Below are 26,228 nucleotides of genomic sequence, written 5' to 3' on the forward strand. Positions count from 1 at the left end.
CTGTATATATTCTTTCACTTTTAATCTTTAAGCTCTTAATATGACAACCTCTTTCAAACATATTTTATGAAAAAAAATATTTGAGAAAGTATGATAAATTGATGTAGGAAAATGTCTCCAATTATAGAAATAAAAGATTTGTCTTTCCGTAATTTAAGTCAGCATTACTACTTTTAAATGCTAAATTGTAGAATTGATTCGAAAACCAATGATCGCTTGCATTGCATCAAGTATTTCAACTTCCACCGTAAATTTAATCACAATTCACCAGGTATTAGTATCTCTTGTAGTATCTTCTTAAATATACTCTGAAATTGTTTTGCTCTATATACATACTAATTTGATGCAGGTTTTCTTACATTTTAAAAGACTTTCACAAAACAAAGAAGTGCACACAGCTCCGTTCAACAACGCAACTCACTTTATTTCAGTGGATTTTTACCGTTACGCATTCAAATTTTCTATTAAGTTTTATTTTACTGTTTACATTGCGGGTAGTTTGGCTTTGCCAACTCGGCAACTCGTTCGTTGCCGTGCAAACAAGAGCATTATTATTTTTTCACCGTTTTTTACTTTAGGAGAGCACAACTCTGGCAATTTTGCAGAGATTGTATTATATTTCCTCTAAGCCGTATAGTAATAATCACATGCAATAATAATAATAATAATCACATGCATTCACAGATAGAACTATAACTTAAGAATTGTATTTAATTCGTGACGGTGACCATAATGACTTTTTGGCAGGGAAATTGCGTTTTGACCCGACAAAGTTCACCAGAAATTAAAGTTAGTGAATCCTACGAAAATAATTAATTCTTGCCACGCGTTCGAATATAATTCACGGTATGTAATTTTTATCTCTAAACTTTTTGGTTGATGCAACGAAGTCTCAATTTTCCGAGTCCATAGGAAACCGGACGAGGGACGGCCAGTTGGGCAAAGGTTTGATCCCGAACGACCGATTACGAGAGGAAAGAAACCACGAGAAACTTTTTAATAACGTCGCGAATTTTCCCCAGAGAACTTCCGAGGACAGCTAAGGACTAACTTTTTTGTCGAATCAAAAGGTTTCTTTTGCCGAACCGAAGCCGTTGTCGTTCCAGAAGTTTCGTTGAAGGATTTTTGAAATCTGATGACGATCGGCGATGAAATAATTTATTTTGGCCCTTTAGTTTGTTGTTATAAGTTCAGACGTTTTAACGAGAAAACTTGTTACTTTTCTTGTTATTGGTGCAAGTTAAAGCTTACATGAGGCAAATAATGGTTCAAAGTTAATGTAGAATCATAGAAAAAAATGAATCTGACCAAAAACAAATTTTCCACGACATTCGGTAAATTTTTTTTAAATGTCTCCGAACAAACTACCCTCAAAAATTGTCTATTTCATTTCTGAAAATATTTTCATTTCATAAAGTTCAAAACTCCACGCGCTTTACTACTGCAATTTCCTTGTTTTTATCGTGAAATAGCTTAATTTTGCTCCTCTGTACCAACTAACGGTATGAGAGTGCTAATAATTGCTAAATTACTGTTTATTTTAGTTTTTAATTAACCGTAATTATATTTCGATTTCAGAATCGGATTAATTGAATAAAAACGTCATGGACGCCATCAGAGAGTTTGACATTCGCTTGGAGAGAGAAATGTACTACGCAGGAGAGATCTTGCAAGGCCACGTTGTTCTTGACACCATCGAAAGCTTCAAAGTAAGAGGTAAATTTCATGCAAACTTATTACGTTTAACATTCGGGATTAATTTCCTGGATTAAGTTTTTGCAATTGTATTAAAAAAATACGGAATTTCACTATGACTGCTAATATTGATTGTGAAAAATCTTATACGTTAAAAAATATCTAAAAATTTACCTCACACAATGGGCACCATCATTTGAGTAGCAGAGATTAAATAGCCATTGATAATTAATCAGGTTGAGCGATCCCTACACATTCATCAACAGTCATGCATGCAGTTAGCAAATGTTTCATAAAAAATACATTTCAAATCCAAAGCTTCTTGTATATTCCGGTAACTAATCCTGTTTTCTTACTATTAATCTTGCATGCTAATCTTAATCTTTAAAATTCGTCCCCTTAATTTGGTATGACGGGAAGAGCAATACACAATATTTATTAATCGATCTGTACCTATTGTTCCACATTTAACTAATCTTATAATAATAAAAATGCGAATCGGCAAACTTTATACGTAGTCATTCGAAAAAAATGTCATACTAATTTATTATTAAACGAAAAGCATATATTTATGATATTAAAATATAGAATTGAAATTTAATCTAATTTGTTCATTAGAGTTTCAACTTCACCTAGGGACTAGGGACTTTGTTAATGTTCCTTAGAACACAAGCATGTTTCTATAAACAATTCTTACCTGAAAACGAAAATAGTTATTAGACGTTAATAGATTATGGATTGTGATTAATAAATCATATTCACATTACACAATCACTGCATTGACCTGAACACTTCACTTCATTTTAGTCTTAGCTGGGATAATTTTGATCTATGGTCATCACTTAGCATTTCTATTACCTTATTTCTATTTCTCGCGGTAGTAGAAGAGTCGTTAGACCTGTAATATATGTAATAACATTACATAAATTAATAATTTACATGTAATAACATGTAAATGAGAAGCATTACATGGCATAATCAGTCTGTGCAATTCTTATCATTTAAAAACGCTATAAATATAAATAAAATTAAGTTTCAAATAATGTTGACTATTATCCATTTATTTGTACAGATTTCAAATAATTCGTGAAGTATCCTGAAATTCTCGATGCACTTGTGATTACGCGAATATTTTATAAGAACTAAAGCAAAGTTCAAACTTGAATCGTGATATACAAATGAAAAAATATCTTTATTTTTTTTATTGTATTGACTAAAATCCCCCTCTATCTTTTTTTTTTTTGCTTCAAATGTAAATTATTCAATAGGCTGACAACATTCGTACTTACTAATCATTCATCAATTTCATTAGGTGAATTTTCATTTATGTTGATGAATCCACTCGTCATACTGAATAAATAAATGAAGAGTTCTATAAAGGAGGTGTCGATTTCATAGATTCAATGTTCGAAAAAGTTTTAATCAATATAGATGCGATATTATTGTTATCAAATAGGATCTATGGTCGTGAATGAATGAAGTCAATAGCAGCTCTTATTCGTACTCAAATAATACAAGAGTTTACGGTTCATTCCGAAATTGGATTACGATTGCTTCTTCGGGGTCATCGCCAATTATGTTTCAGCAATTCGTGTGATACTTCGTGGCAAGGCGCACGCCGAGTGGAAGGTGATGGTGTCGGGCGACAGGCGCACCGTCAAAGACGACCAATATTTCATCGACGACAGGAGCGTCATCTGGGGGAAAGGTGACCACCACGTCCCATTTTCTGCCACTTCCAAAAAAGCATAAATATTTTATGTTGTAGTCAATTATACCAATTTCACTTCAAAAATTGCATAAACTATTTTATTATGTAGTCTATTCTACCAATTTCCCTTTATGATGTAATCGATTCTACCAATTTCCCTTTATGATGTAATCGATTCTACCAATTTCACTTTATGATGTAATCGATTCTACCAATTTCACTTTATGATGTAATCGATTCTACCAATTTCACTGCAATATACGAACAGGGTCACTGTTCGTATATTACAGCTCTATGATGATTTATAATCTGTGGAATAATGGAATGCAATTCAAATTGATTAGCAAAAGCAAAGTTCAATAATGCTCTAAATTTAACCATAACAACGATTAATCTCGGACAATAAATTAAATTAAATTAAATTAAATTAAATTAAAGTGGACAATTCCACTTCCACTTGCTCAAGATTCCACAATTTCATGTAAAAACGAGGTGTATTGCATACGAGCAAAAGGATAAGTAAAACTAATATTTTAGTCACAAGAACAAAATTTAATATTATTCATATAGATCCATTAAAGTATCATCCATTATCGCTAGAAAAAAATGATGCGAATATAGCAACAAACATTCTTATTTACACGGATGCTTTAGATTATGCAAACATCATAAAAAATTAAAGAAATAATGTTAGATGTGCTAATTCAAGCTAAAGTTATATCCTTTAATCACAAAACATCACAGCTTCGGTCGAGACACATTTTCGGCGCTTATAGCTAATTTGTACCTTTGATAAACTGTACAATGCTGCAATGCTAGCATCATTTTAACATTTTGGAATAATAGCCTCTCAAAACTGTAACAAATCAGACAATAAGTTATTTTATAAACAAATCCTAATATTGACATTCGTTTTAAAAAGTTTATTAGTGTTGATCGCACGTTCTTACTTAATTAGAAGATAAAAAATTTTGATCAATTTGGCTCTTTTTACTCTCTAAATTGTTTTATATTTGCAAACATCACAGCTCTTAAGTTTCGACGTTCTCTTCTTGTTCGCGATTTTCAATTTCACTATTTTCATTTCAGAAAAAAATCCAAAAAGTTTAAAATATAATCTATCTTGTGACGCTTGCCGTCCACTTCAACGTCTTGGCACAAATTTTGGTCCATAAATTCGGGTGTTATTGCTCGACTTGGGTAAATTGAGTCCATCATTGTTCGCGATTTTCAATTTCACTATTTTCATTTCAGAAAAAAATCCAAAAAGTTTAAAATGTAATCTATCTTGTGACGCTTGCCGTCCACTTCAACGTCTTGGCACAAATTTTGGTCCATAAATTCGGGTGTTATTGCTCGACTTGGGTAAATTGAGTCCATCATTGACCCAGATGTAGAACTCCAGCAAGTGTTCGGCAAGCCAGATGAAGTCGGTAATTCTGGTTTCGAATGATAGCAAACTGGCAGTTGTTGCGTCGAGTGTCCCTGCATTTCATGTTCGATCAATTCTTCTACTTCATCTATCGAGTATGTGAAATTGAATTTGTGATAAGGAGATTCCAGCGCGCTGGCTTTTGCACCACAAGGCGGTAAATTCATGCTGTTGCTGGCGATGTTTGGGAAGGTTCGTGTCTCATTTGCACAGGAAGGAAAGTTGGAATTGATGCCACGGGTTACATTGTCCATCAATGGAGAATTATTGTCGTTGTTTTCAAGGGCACAAGCAGGTTTTGGCGCATACTTTTGTTTTTCAAGGTATGCTTTGAGCTTCTGAAAGCTGGACTGTTTCAAGTCCAGTCCAATAAACCTGTTATATTCACTCTCTTCAAGGGGGTTTTTCAGTTGGATGTTGAGTGATTCCGTCGTACCGATGTCAATCACACCAGAGATCGATAGAACCGACCCTGTGACGATGAACTTTTCCCTGAAAATTTTACTTTCACAGCAACTTTCAAGGCATTTAGGTTTCTTGAATTCAAACTTATGTCGGCAGCCGTTTTCTAAATGTTGATATTGCAGTTCCCATTTTTCTTTGGCTTCCTCTGGAGTGATTTTTTGGTACCGAGCGGGAATTTTTTCACTTGAGTAAAGTCTTTCATGGCCAGTGTAGCCAGGCCCCACTGACGTTTGAACATTACGATCACGATCGAACAAGAGCAAAATGATGTCTGAATTGGAGCTACTGCAAATTTTCTCGTAAAAGCCATCACTGGGAAGTTTTTCGGCCAGATTATCATGAAGTTGTTTTGCCTCTTCCCAAGTCATTCCCAATTGCAATCGAATCTTCTGAAGCGTCACTTGCTCGTCGTGCGAGAAACTGCCAGTATCTTTGTACTGTAGTTTTTCCAGCACCTCGAGAGAAGTTGCAATTAAGGAATTCGATCCAAATTTCACTTCATTTTTCTCAATTGCTTTAGACATAACTCGCCGATAGGTTACTTGAAATGCATCAAAAATTGTCGTCTGGACAGCAGGCGGTAATCCCAACAACCGATTCAGGAATTTCTGCCAAGATATTCCCTCCTTTTTGTGTGGTGTTAAGCCGACATTTGCTAGATAAGTACTCATTAAGTCTTCGCTTTTTGAATTTAGTTTCAGGTTTCGCTCGAAAGCATCGCTCAAAAGTGCGTCGATGGCTTCATTGGCCAAACTTTCATGCAAATTACAGTCGAGTAGTAATGACGCACCTTGCACTCTTCTATCACTCTGGGTTAAAGCACCTAATTTTTCCAATTTCTTGGCCAAACCCCAAGCAAAACGTTTCTCTCCCGCTATGTCTGTGACCGGGCAAATATATTTTGGGGGCACAACTTGGTTACTGCGATGGGTCCTCCCCATTTGTTGTATGGATGCATCAGCTGACCAAGGAAGCTCTAGGCAGATGTGAACGCGTTTTTTCTGGTTCAAAGCCCTTCTGTCACTTTGAAGCGAAATTCCAGTCGAGGCGGCATCTGAAATCACAGCCACTAGTTTATCTCCTCGCATGAAAGCGTCTTTCTCATGTATGTTTGCACTTTTGACGTTAGCTGATCGTTTTCTTCCAGTCAATTCCGCGACTTTTGATTCACCGCCAAGGTTTTCAATCAACACATCCAATGTGTTACGAGGAAGATCATCTGCCACTGATTTGAAAAGTTCAAGAGTTTTAGGCGTGCAAAGTTCCGGTATTTTCTTCATGACGCGTTCAACTGCACACTTCGCTGGTGACACTATTCCTTGGTCCAACTCGTCGTGGATGGCATTAAACTTCATGTCTAATGAATTTGCTTCTCCAGTTAATTGAAGCCCTATCACAACGCAACAGTTTTCGTTGAGAGCTTCTCTGGTCATTTGAATAACAGACTCGACTTTCGCTGCAATACAAAGGTAACGAAAGAAGCTTTGATTTGCTCCCCAGAAGTATGCACGGTTGTGCTTCGAATTGATGTCATCGCGTGCGTAAAATTCTCTTCTCATTTCTGTCCAGAGAGCGCAACTTTTTTCGTAAACCTGCAGAAATTTTTCGTCAGGGTCAATGTTTTTTGTTTCATATTTAACTCCCTTAAAACTCAATCTGCGAGCGAGATATACGCCTTTTTGCTTTAACTCCATCGAAACCATTTCCATCATGTTTAGATTTTCAATCTTGCTTTTGAAATTTGTGAACGTAGATTCGGTTTTCCATAAGCCAAGTCGAGTCATGTGACCAAGATGACTGGGATCACAAGCCATGGTTGCTGAAGCGTAAACAATCCTGGCATTAGGAAAATCTTTTTGAAGGCGTATGACGACTTTTCCAGTTGAATTGGCTTCTTTAATTTTCTCCCCGTTAATTCTGCGAGCTCTATGACTCTCATCAAATACAATAAGACCATTAAAGTTTGGGCCGAGCCAATGAATTATTTGGTCTAAGCGCGATTCGTACTTAGAGAAGTTCCCGGATTTTTTGCTCATGAGCGACGTGTAGGTTGAGAACAACACTCCTTTCGAGATATAATGTTCTACATCCTTCGAGTAAGGAACTCTGGTCACTGGACAGATTGCAATGTCTAACGCACCCACGTCGTCAAGATCTCTCCTTGCATCCAGCTCTAAATCTCTGCTGGCTGAGACCCACAACGCTTTCTTTTCTCCTTTGATCCAATTTTCCCTCACGATGCCAGCGATGGTCCTCCCCTTGCCTAAGCCAACACCGTCGCCAAGCAGAAACCCCATCCTCTCTCCGGACGGGAGTCGTTGCTCATGAGCCTGACACGCATAAATCACAGCCTCAATTTGAACATTCGACAACTTTCCTTCAGAGAAAACTGTCTCAGGCAGACTTAGCTTATAAGTTATCTTCGGAGAGTCCACGCATGATAAGCTTTCCGATTCAACTACATCGCTGGGGTGAGGAACCCCGAAATTCACTTCTTTTGGCACATAAGTCACATACGTCGACTGGTCGTAGTCGTCCTGAAGTTCTTCTTCGTCATCTTTGCTGCAATCTGCTGCTTCTTTATCGTCTGGCTCGTCAACGTCGATAACTATAACAGGATCACATTTAGGCTCATCCCACCGCACACGATTTTCTGGCACTTGGTGAAATGGCATCGAGGCTGGACATTCTTGTGAGTTGTAACTCATTGGCTTATACTTACATTCATCAGGACTTATGGAACTTTTCGGTCCCGGAAAATTATTCTGCAAATTGTAGGGAACCAAATTTGGTGGACTGGGATACCCATAACTTGGATAGCGCGGTTCATATGAAGGTCCTCCTAAAGACAATTGAGTACAGTAATTTGAGTACGGTGTTCTCATCGCTCCCACATCCATGGAACGCCTTGGTTTTGGCTGACGTACAGGAGGGTAATGTGGACGACGATGTTCCATTCGAGGAGCAAAATTATATGGGTATCCGTTGGGAAGAAGCATAGGATGCTGGACGAAATCTTCAACCGAATAGTCATTGTTTGACCACTCCATGGGTTGTATTTCGCAGGTATCAGGCATCGTAGGTCTGTTCCACAAACTTTCAGCCATCAATGACATCATAGAATCGATTGTATCTCACCTTTTATTATGTGAGAATTTTTATCGATACTGGCTCACTCTTGATCCACTAAAATTTCAGTGAAAATTCAGTTGAGTAGGAAAGAAATTTCGTAAATCCTTTCTTTTGTCACTGCGCGTCTTCAAAAAGTTGGTAGAGTTCAGTACAAAATCCAGACAGAAATTCGGGCATTGGAAACTGAAGACGCCGCCAAGCAGTTGTGATGAGTGGCCGCCAGGATTCGAAGCAGCCCGTACCTGAAAAATCAAAGTAAAATTAGAAAATCTGCAGGTAACACATTATCAAGAGACGCACTCACATTACCACAATATCTACCATTAGAAAATGGTTCCATAATATTTACCCTATTTATCGCCGCGAACATTAACATCTTTTCTCCAATTGAACAAAATACAAAAAATTTTAAGACATGTTTTTATACACTCTATAGTAATTAACAACGTCTTATCGGTCCTATTGTAGGGCAATCCATGCGCATTCTTGCTACTTCACGACGCCATACGTACACCCGGCATTCGATCGACTATAATAGAAAATTCGTGCAACATAATAATCACATCCAAAATAATCACTTAATATATTTAAATCGGGTTTTGAAGATCTTCCACTGTATGCTACAATATTTAAATAAAATTAAATTCCGAGTTGTCAAGTCAACGAGTCTTTTAATTCCGAGTTGTCAACCACCACCTAATCAAATTAATAATGAACAAATGGTCTTGATAATACTCCATGCAACAGCACGACATTATAGGCGGATTATACTCGAGATAAGGTCACAAATTTTTGTTCTGGCCTTGATAACGTTAGTTATGCCGCTGAGTGGCAATTCGATCAAGTTTTTCGCAGCAAATTTTTCGAAAATTTTTCATAGAGGCTGTGGATGCAAAAAAATGCAGCTCTCGACGACGTTGAAACTATGCATGATATCAGCAAGAATCGACTTCGAGTGATTTCAAAAATTGTTTATTGACATCTTGAAAGTGGAAGACAAAAATAACTTCCGTCTGATATCGCAGAAACTGGTCCCCGCAAGAAACTGGTCCCCGATTCCTCAGCTGGTAGAAAATGCCCGTAGGAGTGAGATTAGCCTTTCTCACGTGAGTGACGTTTGTTTTCCAGCCCACACAAAAAAAATTGTTTTGTCGAATAATAAAATGCAATGAAATTGCAACCGATGCCATTCCCTTAATTTAATTTAATTTACCACCAAATTATTTATTTTGCTCATTAAATTTTCCGCGAATTCCCAAGCACTCACAGATTAATGAGACGATCTCGAAAAATTAAATGCGCTGCGTACAGAACTTGCGTGCACGCCTTCTAGCTTCGAACAATGGCGCAACACTTGTTTGAAAACACCGCACACATGAACAAGTAACTCATAGCTCAGCAATACACGTCCTGTCTTGAGTCTTGAAATGGAGAGCGAGAAAGAACTACAAGCGTGTTTAAGTACCAGCGTGTATCCATAATACGGCTTTGCCATCTACTGACCTCAGCATCAAGAAAATTGGTCACTCATGAGGTGTGCATGTGCACTTACATTATTCGTATCGTAAAAAGTTAACGGTCGCTGATAAGAGTTAAGGTGCTGTGATAACGTCATTTATTACTGATTTCACTCTAATATCGCTTTCTTTTAGAAATATAGTACCATAATGTTGGAGCTTAAGATTCATTCCGTTATCTATGCAAGACGTTTGTACGTTCTGTATCGAATCCGCAGTTAAAACGTAGCTCATTTTGAGTCCTTTAAATATATGTATGATCATATGTGATAAGGTTTAATTGCAATGCAAAAGCAATACAGATATTATTCTGGAACCAAATGTAAAGACGACCTTACATTACCCTATTGTAGAGCAAAATTTTAACGTAAATTTGTAACTTTCATTTATGTTTTGTGAAATGAATAATGTAATGAATAACAAACCATAAATGCATTCTCGGGATGAAATAAGTTACCTAAATCCTAGAGCGGCATACCATAAGACTTTTTACGTATTTATAATAAATTAAGCATCTTATATCGCAGTCACAAGTGTGATACTGTTAGGTGAATAGCTCAACTCATCAAACAGAAACTTGTAAAAGTTGATAATTTTTTGAATAACAAGAAATTTAATACTTACATTTCTGGGCTTTGCATTCATTATTATTGAATAATTACGAATTTAAGCAAACATCTACAAAAAATTGATTACTTATTTCACTGGTATTCAAATTCACCAAAAATTATAGGCAGGCTAATCCCTTTAAAATTAATGTGACGAACAAAATTCCTAAAATTTTCAGCGGGTTGCATAGAATCTAACAAAATGCCTTAAAATAAAATTATTGTATTTTTTCTATCATTGTCAAATTTAGTTTTAATCTTCATTTTGCCAATGAAATCCCATCTTAGTAAAGTTAGTTAATGTAATTGCTGATATTTCCAAAGATAACTAAAAAGCAGTATATCCGGCACCATCCGCTATTACATCAAGGCAAGTCATGCAGTATATCAGGCACCATCCGCTATTACATCAAGGCAAGTCATGCAGAATATCCGGCACCATCCGCTATTACATCAAGGCAATTGTCATGGAGTTTGACGTGCGTCATCCAATGTTAAATCAAAGCAAGTCATTCAGTGAACCCGAACTCCATCTACTATTACAGCACGGCAAGTCATCCGACTCCATCCGTTTTTACATGCAGGTAAGTCATGTAGTTTAACCTGCCCCATCCATTATTAGATCAAGGCTCAAATGCAGTGAATTCGGCATCATCCGCTGTTACATTAAGGCAAGTCGTGCGGTAAATCCGGAACAAAAGCCATTACATCCAGGCTAGCCTTGCAGTAATTCCGGCACCATCCGCAAGTGCATCGTAGCCAATCTCGCGATCAATAGAGTCCCATTCACTGTTGCATCAGGGCAAATTGCACTGTTAATACCGCACCATGAGCGTTGCAAAATAGGTGAGTCCTACTGCATGTGAACTTCTCGCCATCTCCGTTTTCAGTAAGGTCATAAAATTATTTTCTTTACACATAGATTTCAATCAATGCACGTAATAGAGTAAAATCCAGGGCGATCGTGCCCATCATGGTAAGTCATTCCGTAAATTAGATTCCATCAGCACTCGCATCAGGCTGGCTTCATTCCATTCGCCATTAAGCGAATCGAGCGTTAAATTTTCAAAAGTTAACCGGGATTATCGAGTTGATACTTCCGAATACATATTTATTATTGTATTATGAGTAAAATAAAAACAATTAATTTTTACACTAGTAGTAATAAATAATACTAGTACACTAATAGTAATTAGTGCGTATAATATGGCACGAATCTATTGGTGCTTAGAGCTTCTTCAATCCTAAAAAGCAGCAGAATATTAAACATTTAACTCTATTACTTATTATTCGCGCATACATAATGAAAACCCGCACAAGTTGGTCCTATGTGACATAATAATTATCAATTTTTTTCAATCTAAAGTAAAAGTTTTTGTCAAATGAAATTGAAAAAATTAATAAAAACGCGATGAAGAACTTTTTGAAAGCAAGAACTATGTGCAATATATTAACCTATAACCAACCATGTCAAACACCGCAACATAGTCTGGTCAACCAAGGTCTAGAGCAGCAGCTACATGCGCTCCGCTATAATATAATAATGTATAGGAGGCTTGAAGGACATCTAAGCATCAGCTAACTTGCGTCATGTTTTGCTCTCTAACGTATAATGTAATGCTGGATGTTATTTCAGCTGATACTTTGTCAACTCATAACCCGGAAAACATTTTAAAGTCAAAATTATGTCGAAAATGTTATTCATATAATTTTTAATGTAACTTGAACCCTCGGGATATGGTATGACAAAGAAATCCTTTGATAAGGATTCATTTGACTCGTTTACATTAAAAAATTTTATTCGGATAACGAATTTCGACGAATCTGTCGTTGCCACACTCTTTCCTATTATGAGCCATTGTGACCTTATTTAATCAAAAGTCAGCGTTCATGATAGTTGAATTATTGAATAATAATGAGATTTATATCAGGATAAACTGATTTTTCAAAGCGAGCTTTGCAACAATAAAGAATGAGTAAAACACGGAGATTTTTTACTTAAAATGTCACTGAATTATTAAGGTGGTGCACTAAAAAATACTTCGTTATGAACAGTAAAAAATTTCGCCTATATAGAAGTTCGAACGAATTAACGAGCGGTGCACCGTACCAAAAGCCTCAGGCTGCTATAACGTCCAATTTTGTATGAATTACGAATCAAAAATATATTGCATATACGACTCGAATTTTTGGGGCTAACTTCAAATTATTTCAATGGTTGACTCACTTGCGACCAACCTGTTAGCTCACTTTTCGGCGATTTTGTTGATATTATAAATACCTGAACTCCGACTCGTTTCGAATTACTTAGAAAAAAGAGAGAAAAAATGCTGTCTATTCAAGCCTGTAAAAAAAGGGATCAGAAAACTTTCGCTTTTTGTTTAAACGCGTTTTCATCACGATTGCATTTTCATTTCACGCGAAAACTTGAGATAAAATCTAAATGAAAATATGCCATGCCACCCAGCATCACGGACAAATTTGGAATAAGCAATCCAGACTATTTGTACAAGTAGAAGAAAACATGTATTGCATAACTTGAAGAACTTCTCGTCTCTGAAATCTGTGAAAATGGATTTGATAGTGTACGGTTACAGGTTACTGAAATAAATGAAAAAATATTGCGAAGAAGAGTCCTCGTTCACTGATATTGTTACCTTTTTATGTTACCTTATATACCTGCATGTTAAAAAATTACATTAGTTTTACATCCAGTACGTTCTGCTGTTAGAAAAATACCCCACCCGCCTGTTTACATTCTCCATGAATATGAAGATTAGTTTTTGTTCAATTAAGTTTCGCACTCAAAAAAAGAAAGGAGTCTCTTTCAAAGAGAACTAAATTAAGTTAAAATTAATAAATTTTGAGGAATCGCGTCAACAACGATATCTTACAATCAGGGTTTCATTAAAAATAGAACCGAGTAATTAAACTAATTCTTAGCTTCATATCATCGAAATGAAATGCAGGTTCAATGAATAAAGGCTTTAATTCTTCAGTGATCACTAATATCATTTTTCTCTGTAATCTATGATTTATCAACAAGCCTATGAGTCACAATCTTACGATAAGCATGTGATTAAAGTGAGTCATACTCTTATTTTGGCCTGAGTTAAAAATAGTAGCAAATTCATAACTGATTATAATTTTTTCTTTGTTGATTCAAATAAAATTCGCATTCGAATTATTTCTTGTAAACGCAGCCACTTTAAGTATGTAATTCGAGTTAAGCGTCTCACGGTAAATAAAATATCGGTCATGGTAACTGATTTTTTAGCAAGTTTTCGTCTAATTTAGACTATTGTGCAGGCAACAGTTTAAATTTGAGACATTTTAATTGAAAGATTGCTATTATTTAAACGTTTTTAGGTCCAATTAAGATCCAGCATATCCAATTTTTCAAGGTTGTATTAATTTGGATACGACGAATTTAAGGTATATATAATGCACGAAGACCCGTATAAATAGCCTTACATGATATATTTCTTGACAATTTTTGTAGAATAGATGAAAAAAGGCTAGCAATTGACGGCAACAGTTAGAAAAATGGCATGCAATTAGCCGACGGAATTGAAAAAGGAAAGTATTCTCCCGAATCTATTCTCAGCGTTAAAAATTTTGTTGAGTTGCAAAAAGTCTATAAATAAAATTAGATTTAGTCGTAGGTAGATAATTGTTCTTAAAACTTCTCAACTCCAACTTCAGCATTTCATATGTAAAGACCATGTAACGTTCCTGTTGGTTACCGATAACTTCATTTTTGAAATTATTTAATTAATGAATTTATAATAAAAAATGACTAAATGTCCAGAGCAATTAATTTCATTAAAATGGCACATGTCATGATTACAACAGCCTCTAACAATTTCGATTATTTTTTTCTTGACAGCATCACTATCACATCATCTTTTGAGAACAATTTTAGTGCGCGTGACAGCTTTTCTTGCTGATTATATAGCTAGTCCTCAGTATGCAGATTTTATGTTAAGTGACTTCATATGTGACTTGTTCATTGAATTCCTTGTTGACAGTAACTTGATTACTTCTTACGTACAAAGGATCTATTCAGGCATTTCTTCTCGGCCATGTTCTAAAATCAACTTTTTTAGTTTCAGCAGTTTTTTCTCGATCATGACTTAAAATTCGATTTTGCCGTTTTGGGGATTTCTCCAAGCATTTACATTTGACTATTTCCCGAAAACCTATTTTTTAGTCTCAAATGATTTCTTCGAACTTTTCGTTTTCATCATGACTCAAAATTCCCTCTTACCGTTTTGGGGATTTCTCCAAGCATTTTAATTTGATTATTTCCCCAAAACCTATTTTTTAGTTTCAAATGATTTCTTCGAACTTTTTGTTTTCATCGTGATTTAAAATTTACTTCGTAAATTCAGGTGACCGTTGACATGCCGTACGCATCGCCCCCGCAAGGCATGAAATATTTCACAATCATCGGACCTCACATCGACTGCATGGATGAGCAATATTTGGTAAGTATTTTTTCCTAGGAAAGTTCGTGTAATTTTTTTCCTAGGAAAGTTCGTGTTATTTTATCCAATTAATTTGTGATTAAGGTTTACTGGGCTGAGAAGTAGTCATGCACCTATAATATACGACAATTCGCTACACTTAGAATTTTCGCAATCATCATTAAAATCATCAATAAAGTAATCGAAAAATATAATATTTGAAAAAATTAAACGAAGTCATAAATACGAATATTGATCTCTGAAAATTTACTCCTATCGAGTTCAATAAAAACAATTAAACTGAAAATAAGCAATAATAATAAGTAATTAAGTGATTATTAATTAATTAAATTAAATTATTATTAATAATCACTTATTATTAATTAATAAGTGATTATTGGTTAAGTTAATTTTATTGCAGAAGCCGATGTGCGGGGAGGATAAAAGATCGATGTGTTGTCTGTGTTGCGCCCGCGGTCCCGTGACGCTACGGACGCAACTCGAGCGCACCGCTTACGTCTGCGGCGAGAGCATCAAACTCAAGGCTGAGATCGACAACCAGAGCGAGGAAGACGCGACCTTAAAGATTAAATTAGTTCAGGTAATAAGATTTTACTTTAATTTTCTTGCAAATATCAAAATTGCAGGAAATTAAGTCACCAATAAAATTGTAGAAACTGCAGGTGAAAGTAAACTTCAGAGTTCTTTAATATTAGTCACTCTAAGATAGAGCCTGTACATCTTTTTTTTATCGAAATGTGGTATGACAATCATTGCATATGTTATTTAGCTTCGAACTTAACGAATGCGTGTAAAAGTACCAATAAGTAAAATCAAAGCTCCACGAAGTATATGGAGCATGCATGCAAAAAAAGTATTTATACTACACGCTGTACGAGAATGTGGTTAAAATAGATGATGCCTTCATGCATTGCGTGCAGTATTCTGGAGAAGTTAATGATTCCTCACGCAGTACGTGAGGCAAAAAAGCGTATTAATTACTCACGGTATCTGTATTCTAGAATTTTCGAACTGACGATACAGGGAGCTGGACTCCGAAAGTTTTCTATGAAAATATGATGTATTGTCGTGTAATTTCGTTCGCTTTTAAATTTATTCTAAATTTACGATTGAAGCAAACGAGTGACATCAATACTTGCATACATGTAACGATATTGTTGCCCGTGCAGTACGTGGAATACTACCTGGAGCGCGGGGTGCTGGGGGTGACGAAGGACTCCCAGCACGCGGTACTGGAGTTCACAGGAGACCCTGTAGCGACAGGCGGCAGATGGAAGTTCGACAGCTCGCAGTGCCTTGTTGTGCCTGTCATAATGGGATTACAAGGATTAAATTGCCAGACACTTATAAGGATTAAGTGACAGAAATAAAGAGGTTGAATTTTTAAAAGCTATTGAGAGCGAAAGTGGAATTTGTTATTCTATGATAAGCGAACGATTAAATTTTCAAGTCAGCGATAAAACAGCAAGAAGGACAGCTTCAAATTAGCGGTGAGTGAACGATAGACATTTACCTGGCTTGCCAGCATTATAATACTAAACGAATAACTAAATTCGATCTCACCGATGTGTATTAAATTATAAATTTAGAATTCTTAACCCAGATATTATAATTTAAGATAAATGTCAGGTAAAATACTAAACACATTTGAATGAGGTCAGCACAAAAGTTCTGAATTCAAGCCGAGATACTCGTCGAGTAAACGTTACTGAATTTGAACAACCAACAAAACGCCTTCCAACCACAATTCAAATAAAAAATCTTATTTAATATTCTTCCATTCAAATCTAGAGTGAACTTTTAAGGTAAAAGTAAACAGCAATGGTTGTCGCCGATCTTCTAGTCTGCGGTTCACAATTTTGTCAATCAATTGCTGATTTGCCCGTTCCAGCTTTGGATTAAATTTATTAATTTTCGTATCATATGAATATATCTGGGTATCATCGTGCATAGCATTGCAATTATTCACCCTTCCCATCATTGCAATTATTCACCCTTCCCATATCTATTTCAGCAAATGTATTATGGTTTCTGAATTTCAACGTCTTTCTTGTGGATCTTATCATCTTACCCGTTTTCTGAATTTCAAAGTTGTTTCATGAGGATATGTTCGTTTTCTGAGCTTCACCGTCGTTTTCTGTGGATCTATAGCAGGCATTTCCCTTGTCAGTTGACATTAGATAACATCGGAAATAGCCGGACAGACCAGCAAGCGTCACGATTCCCCAAATTCTCGTTCAATGCGATAAGCATTCTCCGTGTGAAATTCGTGGTAATCGGTATTGACGGAGGTGAAATTAACCAACGTTATTTAGTAATTTTTATGGTTGAGCCTAAAGGATTGATGTGAAATGTCATATATAAAGGGTTTTAGATGAATTAATTGTCATTTTAATTTGCGAAATAAAGGTGCGATTGTAGATCCGATATAAGAATTGGTCGTATAAAAATTACAATCATCATAAATTTTGTTTAATACGCAAACTGCAGAACATTCCGATTAAAAAAAAAGAAAAAAAACAGACACACGAGCGAGGCCTAAAGTTTTATTGGAGCTTTTGATTCAATGTGTCATTGTATTTCCGATTATTTTAAATAGATCTTTTATTTACGCTATTTATATAAAACCCTAATCTTGGGCAAAGGTCAAGTGCGAATCATGCATATTACACCACAAGTGAATGTTGAGTTCGATGTCCGTTATTTTTTCGTTACTAACTGTACATTTAACTATAGGAGTATTCAATAATATCGATGCTGCATTTCAAAATATTAAAAATAAAGTTGAACTGCATGGGCTAAAGAAAAACGTAGGGAGATTATTACTAGCAGAATACGAACAAAACACATTAATTTTGAACCCAATTTATATGTAATTCATTTTATGAATGAAATTTGCACTCTTTCTTTCACACGTGACGAGCAAAAAACGATAATAATAAGTTTAATAGCTGCTTCGATACCCAGCGTTCATAAAAGAAATTCTAATCCGTAGTTGAGCGCAAATTTTACCGCCATACTTTCCAAATCTTAGCTTATGTGTAAAAGTCCTCTTAACCTCTTCTAAACAAATTTCAACCGGAAAATTTTCTTAATTTACCATCAATTCACATCCATACTAGTACCTATTTTACAGCGAAGTTATGTCATATAACTGCAGCTTGAAAATTCGCAGAAGCTTCAGCTTATGTTCGATCTTTTAAACTCATGCACTCATGATTATGGGTTTGGTTTCTTGATAGACTCATTAATTGCCCAAAAACTGGGTTCGCATATACATTTTTCACTCATTGAACAACTAGACTCATTAACCCAGTATACATATTCAAAATATTAATAAAGACAATCAGATTGAAAAAAACTAACCATACATTATGATTCATGAAACGACAAGCAGCGTAAATTGCTTGAACTACCGAACAGCTAATAAAAGCAAAGAGTAATGTACAATTCAACATATTAAATTTAAGCATTGCAAAACAATTCATTTCCAGATCGCCAATCGGCCATAAGCCTTTGTCACATCAGACAAATGCTTAATCGTGGCAAAGCCAACACTCGGCGATTAAGTTGCGAATTTTTTGTATGTTAATTTAAAAAAAATTTCTGTTTAAAACTATGAACGAGATTTTAATGCGTGAAGCTGAGACAGAGATTAATTAGGCTAATTACTAAAATTCTTGAGGGCATGTAACAAAACGCTGTGTAATCTTCATCTGCAACCTATACCGTATTCAATGATGCAATCCACAGCAAGTTTCTATTAAGGACTTTTTAAAATGGGCCCTTGGCTATTTATAGCGCAGTTCTCAGTGCGATAGCCAAAACAAATCAGTATGTATACGATATTATGTACATATCATAAAGTAAACAACACTTATCTATATACAAAATTATTTTCACAGGCCATACAATCTTCCTTCTAAACCTACCTTGTAAGGCCAATGTAGCTCGATGACGAATTTTCCTAAGAATATTTGTATAATTTTCAAATAAAAGCTCTCGTTTTGCAATGTAAATACAAACGAGGCACTCGCTATAGGTCCGGTTTTCATGAGTGACTATAAACAAAAACACTGTAAATAAAAGTTTTCTGAAGTATTATTTAGTCATGGGTAAGCCCAGTAACTTTTGAGATATGGTTGTGAAAGAATAAAGCTCACGTTTACAGCGTGTAGCCATCAATATTTGATGAGCAAGTTTAATCCACATGATGATGACTCGGCAATACTCGGCCACACGTTACACTTAAGTTCTTAGCTCCAAGAGTAGAACCTACTGACTGCCACGGCCACCAAAACCACAGAGCTTCTGAGACATTACACGTTACAACGAGAACATCGAACGAGGTTGTGACGCAGCATGACGAAATAATCGCCTACTTGGTTTGTTATAGTCAGCCATGAAAAAATATTGTGTCATAAAGAACTTGTTGAGGGATAACTTTATGTGATAATTTCATGTTATGGTAACTACAAGTTTTGTTTATTAAAAGCTACTCTTAATACTTCGAGTGTGTAAATTGTATTTTTTGTGTTGCATTCAAGAGACATGAGAATAATTTTTACCTCATTGAATTAAATGAGCGTCCCATTCTACATATTTCAATTTTTTTATTTATAATCATATTATCAGTACTGTATCCGAACTAATATAAGTATAATCGGAGCTTTTTTTAGCGTGAAAAAAAAAATAAAACAACAACAGTTACCAAGTCTGAAAAAATTACACAAGAGATTTTAACTCATATATTTGCATTTAAGGTTATTTATCAGTGATTGAATGGAAATGTTTCGATGGTAAATACCCAAATTGCACACGACGGACGTTTGACTTTAGAACTAGATCAAATAGATTCAACATATAATGCATTTCTAATTTAGTTGAGCTTCCTAAAATCAATACTCCAACATTAATACAAAATAGTCGATATTATTCAGAACATCTCTGAGCGTGAGCCCTGACATGCTTATCAGTTCCATCTATTGTGTCAAGCATTTACATGAACACTAAGTGCTTAAAAGCTCTTACGTTACTTTATGCTAATTTTTCTTAAGTGATCATATTACTTATTAATATGTATTTAACAGTTTAAAGTGAGGCATAAAAGTTGTAAATCGTTTTGGTACTTTATTTCTCTGAAAATGTTACAGAGACTGTTTATAAAGATGGAATTCTAATCGGGTTGAATATGTTAATCAATAGCATAGCACAAGACCAGAAAATAACCATTATTAAAAATTTCATATAACTAAATTCGCGTCCAATAACCTCATTTTCTTGGTTGTAAACATTTAACTAAGCTGGTATTCTGGTATATTCTGATATAAACTGGTATTCTGATACCAGTTTAAACTGGTATTCTGATATAAACTGGTATTCTGATATAAACTGGTATTCTGATATAAACTGGTATTCTGCTATAAACTGGTATTCTTTATTAAACTAACTGATAAACTGGTATTGATCTTCAGGTGAACATCGAACAGAGTAAGGCTGGGGAGGATCTACACATGCATTTCCCCATCACCATCGCCACGGTGCCTTTCCGACTAAATTTGTGAGTAGATAACAATGCGTTCTGAGCATGTATATATTGTGGGTGAGCAAGTCAATAATTAACATCCGGAAAATTGGTCCTGGATGCACGATTTCAAACGTAACTGAAAAAATGTAACTCAGTACTCACTGCAGTGAGTGGCAGAGAGCGCATTTTCTCGTCGACGAAAACGTGAAGTCACGGACGGACAGACGGACAGGCGAGCACAATAGTGCATTTTTCCATAAATGAGAAAATGCGCTAAAAAGTCCACTTTTCACAACACTTCTCTTTAACTTCACTTCTTGTTTGTTTGTCTGTCTGTCTGCTACAAATCTTATAATCGATAACAATAATCTTCATGATTGAAGACATACAATTTCATTCGAAATTTAAAATTTACACAATCTGCACAGCATACAAGTTAAATTTTTCATGCAAAATCAGTAATCTGACCACAGAAATTTATGGGTGAATTCATACATTTAATTACTCAAATCTGCATGTGCATGAAAATGCGTATATTTTTTCATACAACGATAACTTGAGAATTCAAATGCTTAAATTCAATGTTTATCTACTACAAGGCACAAACCTACTCAGTACGGTATATTTTGTGAATTCGTCCATTGCAAAGACATTACTCTGTACGTCATTTAGTACCTTAAAATGCTTTAATACATAAATGAAACTCTACCCACCTTACGATCTGGGCAGACGTGTGCTGCGACCACGTGGAAGGCGGCATGTACATCGGACCAGAGTTCCAGTTGGGCCAAGTATACGACGGCGGTGGCGATGGCACAGCCGGAGAACCTGTCCTTCTTTATAGACCAGTTTACGTGTGCATCCCGAACGTAATCACGACCACACCCTCAGCCAAGTCCAGGAAGATGATTTTCGATAACAGTTCCAGATCTGCCAGTCGCTCCGGCAGCGTCTTGAATAAAATGGGGAGCTCTTCGGCTGGACTGCAGTCTAACTTTTCCAAAGGACCTTCGGGATCGGCGGAAGGAGAACGAGCGGGATCCCGGGAAAAATCCACCGAAAGAAAGGCTGGGTCTGGTCTGAAAAAAGACAGCGAGGCTACTGATGTTATTGATGTCAAATTAGAAGAAAAAATTGGAAGGAATTTATCAACGAAAAGTCTCAAAGATTCCCACAGTCGGAATTCTTTCTAAACCTTGCTAGTGTGCCTGGCCATCAGAATTAAATGGTTAAGTGTTCGGGTTTTCACGAGTTGGAAAGTTTGCATCATTCATCTAAACGAAGAAGTAAAGAAAGTTTTAAACTGCAAAAGAAAATTCTACTTTAAGTGAAGGTCGGATAGCATTAAATACGAATATGTAGATGTTCTGTCATTAGATTAGTTAATCATTTGCTGCTTGTGAAAAGAAATGAGATGAACTTTTTAGATAAATTGAAAACGATGCTGTTATCTGCAGAAAAATATGTAGATTTGTTACCCAGTTGACGAAAAAATGTATTTTTATCGTAGCTTCACCGCTAGGAAATTTACATAGAATAAGGATGTATGTTTATAATAAAAACGAACAGCTCTGCGTTCTACAGTGCGCGCATCCGTTGGAAATACAACGTGTCTAATTTATGGGAACTTGATACATGATGTAGCTAAGAAGTGACTTAACTGTGGCTCTAGGCTGACCTGATTAGAAAATTAATGAACCGCTTAATAGTTACCGGTATAAAATTTTGTGATGTATTTTATGGACCTTTTTTGCCATATAAATTTATTGACATTTTTAGAGTTATCCCAACTACAGGGAAGATTTCTTGGAGATATGCGCATTACTAGCTCGAAATTTCAGAGATCATTCTTTTATTGTTTTATCAACCATTTAGATCGATTAGCTAGACTTGTGCATTTTTTGGTGAAAAAAAAATATTTTTAGTTTTAATAAAAATCTATAATAACAATGCGCGTTCCGATATTAAAAGAATATTTCCTGCAATCATCAGTCTGGTCCATAATTTAATAGATAGTGTAATAACCGTTAAATATAATTCAACAAATCAAAATGAATTCATTTTTTGATATCTTGACTATCGTGTGCGTCTTCACCATAGAATAAATTTTAACATTTTATTAACATTAATTTTAACATTGAAGTTTGTGAAGTTGAAGTTACATTGCTTTTTTAACGCAATTAGCTCATCATTTCTCTTTATCTCTTAGGCTTATCAGTAAAATTACTCCATTACGCCTGGTTAAATGTGTTCTGTTGTCGCTTACGGACAAAAACGCAGAATTAAACGTCTTATCATTATTTTCTTACATATATATTACATGTTCATTTGTAATTATGTGCAATAATTTATGAATATTCTTAATTAACAGTTTCGTTTATCTGTTAATGTAATCTTATAACACTAATGTCGCCACCATACAGCATGTTTCATATTGAATAAATACAAATTATGAATGTGTTTTCATTTCTTTTGAACTAAACCCCCTCTCTGTTGGACTTATTAATTCCCGTATTTTTATTATTCATCATTTGGCTGAAGTCGAATTTCGTAAAGATTGTAAAATAAGCATGCGTAGAAAAAAAGTAACAACGCATGTAAACCATCTCTAAATCAACAGTTTTATTTACATTGATATTGTTGCGGCTTTGCATTGTTTAATATCCTCCTTCATATTTATTCGGATTAATAGAGCGGATCTAGCACGTTCTGAAATCCACTGAGATCATTTCCGTGCAACGATCGGCTGAAAGATGGATTTAAAATATCCTCTTCATTCAAAATTTCACCTCAGTTTCCATTCGAGGCTTTTTTTCCAGCTCCACAGAATTTAAAATTTTTCGCAATTAATGTACAAAAATGTACCTCAAGGAGAAAAGTTGACAACTTAAATGAAACTTCGAAATTTGAAACAGCTTTGCAGTCGATTGGATTACATAATCAAATGATCAATTTAAATATTGATAATGACTCGGTTTTCCAGCGTAAAACAATGATTTTTGGCTTCCACGATCCATTTGGCTTTTTTATCATTATTTTAACGTAAACTTGCAATGTATAACAGAAAGAATATACTTTATCCTTATATATTTGTGCTTACGATATCAATGGTAAGCGTAATCATTCGTACGCAGCGCTCGGTTTTCATGAATGTGTTACTATGCGTTATGTTCGATGGGTTGGCGTATAAAATTTATAGCTCCGTAGGATTATTCGCTTTCGCATGATTATTCTTTCTTACTGGTCCTAATTTCATTTAATATCGACTTTGCCATTCTAACTCGAGATATTCATTAGCTTCATCAAAATTTTGTATACACATTAACGTGCATGAGTTTCATACTGCACACTAACTTCCGGTTAAATTAATTTCAGCCGTCGATCGCGTCTCTTTAATTTCGTAATTCATATTTAAATTTTACTGTTTTCCCTCTTCTAGGTCAACTTTTGCAATTAAATTAATTTTTACTTGTTTTTTTTTTAAAGGCGCACATTGCACTCATAAAAATGTAGGGGTAATAGTGCTCAAATACTGACACACTTGCTGCATGTAGCATTTAAACGTCATTTTTCCAGGCCAAACTGGATTAAAATAACTCACGCATGCACCAGAAGTGCATCGTGATTTGGACTAAGTCCCACTTACTTCTTTCAGTGTAGACATCCGGGAGCGCGTCAGGAAAAAGTCCCTGGGAACTCACAGTGCGGGGAACGCTGCGTCGAGTAAATGAACAAATTAAAAACGTACGAATTAAAAACTCATGAAAATTTTGCATTCAATTATAATTGGACCGTGATATTTTAAATTTCATTACCCGGGTTATTTGGTCAACATGCATGAATTTAGTTCTCTGTGTCCCTGATATAGAAACTTTATTGATATCGTTTTTACAAAAATGAAATGAATTTCCTAACGATATTTCATGAAAAGATGCTTTTTAGCGCATTTTCTCCTTTGGGGGAAAAATGCACTATTGTGCTCGTCATGTCCGTCTGTCCGTCCGTCTGTCTGTTTGTCCTTCCGTCCATGACTTCACGTTTTCGTCGACGAGAAAATGCGCTCTCTGTCACTCAGGACAGTGAGTACTGAGTTATATTTTTTCCATTATCTGCTAAGCTAAAATACGGCAGGCACAACAAGTGCAGCTACAAGACCTTCACGACTAAGCGGCCTGCTGCCATGCAATGCACCAACTTTAACTTTAATTTAACATATGACATGAAAAGCAAGGATCCTGTTAAGAATTGATTCGCCGTCACTATTTTTAAATTTACATTAGTTTCTTCTGCCAAATTCCACTATCATTTTACTTTGCAACTAAATGAAAAACCCATTCAACTATTAATATGCAAATGCTGCTAATTACTTGCAATTTTACCTCTTTCATAATGACTTTAATTCTCTGCATGTTTCAAACTTCACTAACTGCTAACGTTATGATTCACGATGAAACTTATGAATAGCCAAAAATTCGTTTCCATGTTTCATTTTCAACGCATTTTGTCATTTATGGAAAAAATGCACTATTGTGCTCGCTATGTCCGTCTGTCTGTCCGTCCGTCCATGACCACGTTTTCGTCGACGAGAATGTGCGCTCTCTGTCACTCACTGCAGTGAGTATTGAGTTATATTTTTTATGTAGTTACTTTGACGTTTAGGCATTGACTATAGTAATATAATAGGCTGCGTAGGGCTAATAAGAGTGACAACGAGTAAATCTTGATGAATAATTGATTCTATAAATAATGAATAGTTTTCCTGCTGTAATGAAATAACTTAAGAAAATAATTTTCTCATTAATTGACAAATAAGTCGTAATTAAACAGGTCAGTAGCTTGTTGCAGACTAATTATCGAACTACGATTTTATCGCAAATTCTCTTCGACGTTTCACTAAAATAAATGTAATCTTGTAATTATCTACATTTCAGCCAAATAAAACTTTTTTTGAAGCAAGATAGTTACATTTTGTCCAGGTTTCGGTGAGTGTTCACCAATACCGTTTATGGTATATATCTCATAAGAAAGAGATTATTTATATTAGTTTCTACAAAAGTGCAGGGTTAAAATCCAATCACATATAGAAGAAAAAATTAGATCAGTACCCACTGCAGTGATTGACAGCTGTCTCTTATACACATCTAGATGTGTATAAGAGACAGCTCATCTGCTTAACAACAAAGTGTTCTCATGCAGTTCAAAAAGCCATAGGTCCTAACGGATATGTGTGCAGACTTTGAGCGAGTTGCGTTCATTATATTAAGACATATTTCTTGGTCGTTGTGCATGAGCAAATCTTGGAGACCGGGTCGTTCAGCCGTGAACCTTGAAAACGAAGGCGAAATCTACGAAATTAACATGAGCTGCTAGGTGGTAAAAATTTTATTTTTTAGTTTAGTTGGAATCGGTACCTTATTTAGAAGCAATGTTTTAATCGTTGAAACTTTCAGCCCGTATGAGCGTTAACGATTATAACAAAAGGAGCATCTTCATTTTCTTGAACATCTTCTCCAAGTTACAAACCAGCGACATGAGTCGCTTAGAAAGCGCTGCTACCGCAGCGTGGCCACGAGGCCAGAGGCTGGGAGCAGCTGCGCGGTGACAGCGCAGCTGCTTCCAGCGGGAAGAAAGCAGCTGTTTGATTCAAAAAG

At 35.5% G+C, this 26,228-nt stretch overlaps 2 protein-coding genes across 2 annotated transcripts; one reads left to right on the top strand and one right to left on the bottom strand.

Annotated features, from left to right (window-relative positions):
* The first annotated feature begins 1,584 nt into the window (after positions 1-1,584).
* On the top strand, positions 1,585-22,675 carry LOC108669139 (arrestin domain-containing protein 3). The gene is made up of 8 exons (XM_047881369.1): positions 1,585-1,716; positions 3,281-3,403; positions 4,960-5,030; positions 14,955-15,050; positions 15,451-15,630; positions 16,220-16,357; positions 20,525-20,540; positions 21,307-22,675. Exons 1-8 carry the CDS (start codon positions 1,605-1,607, stop codon positions 21,768-21,770), a joined length of 1,200 nt encoding a protein of 399 aa, XP_047737325.1. The 5' UTR covers positions 1,585-1,604; the 3' UTR covers positions 21,771-22,675.
* On the bottom strand, positions 3,951-8,495 carry LOC108669141 (protein strawberry notch homolog). Its single transcript, XM_018156439.2, has 2 exons — positions 4,768-8,495; positions 3,951-4,602 (listed from the first exon to the last, which is right to left on the bottom strand). Exons 1-2 carry the CDS (start codon positions 8,420-8,422, stop codon positions 4,487-4,489), a joined length of 3,771 nt encoding a protein of 1,256 aa, XP_018011928.1. The 5' UTR covers positions 8,423-8,495; the 3' UTR covers positions 3,951-4,486.
* Positions 22,676-26,228: the final 3,553 nt, after the last annotated feature.

Source organism: Hyalella azteca, unplaced genomic scaffold, assembly GCF_000764305.2.
Source record: "Hyalella azteca isolate HAZT.00-mixed unplaced genomic scaffold, Hazt_2.0.2 contig1029, whole genome shotgun sequence".
NCBI lineage: Eukaryota > Metazoa > Arthropoda > Malacostraca > Amphipoda > Hyalellidae > Hyalella > Hyalella azteca.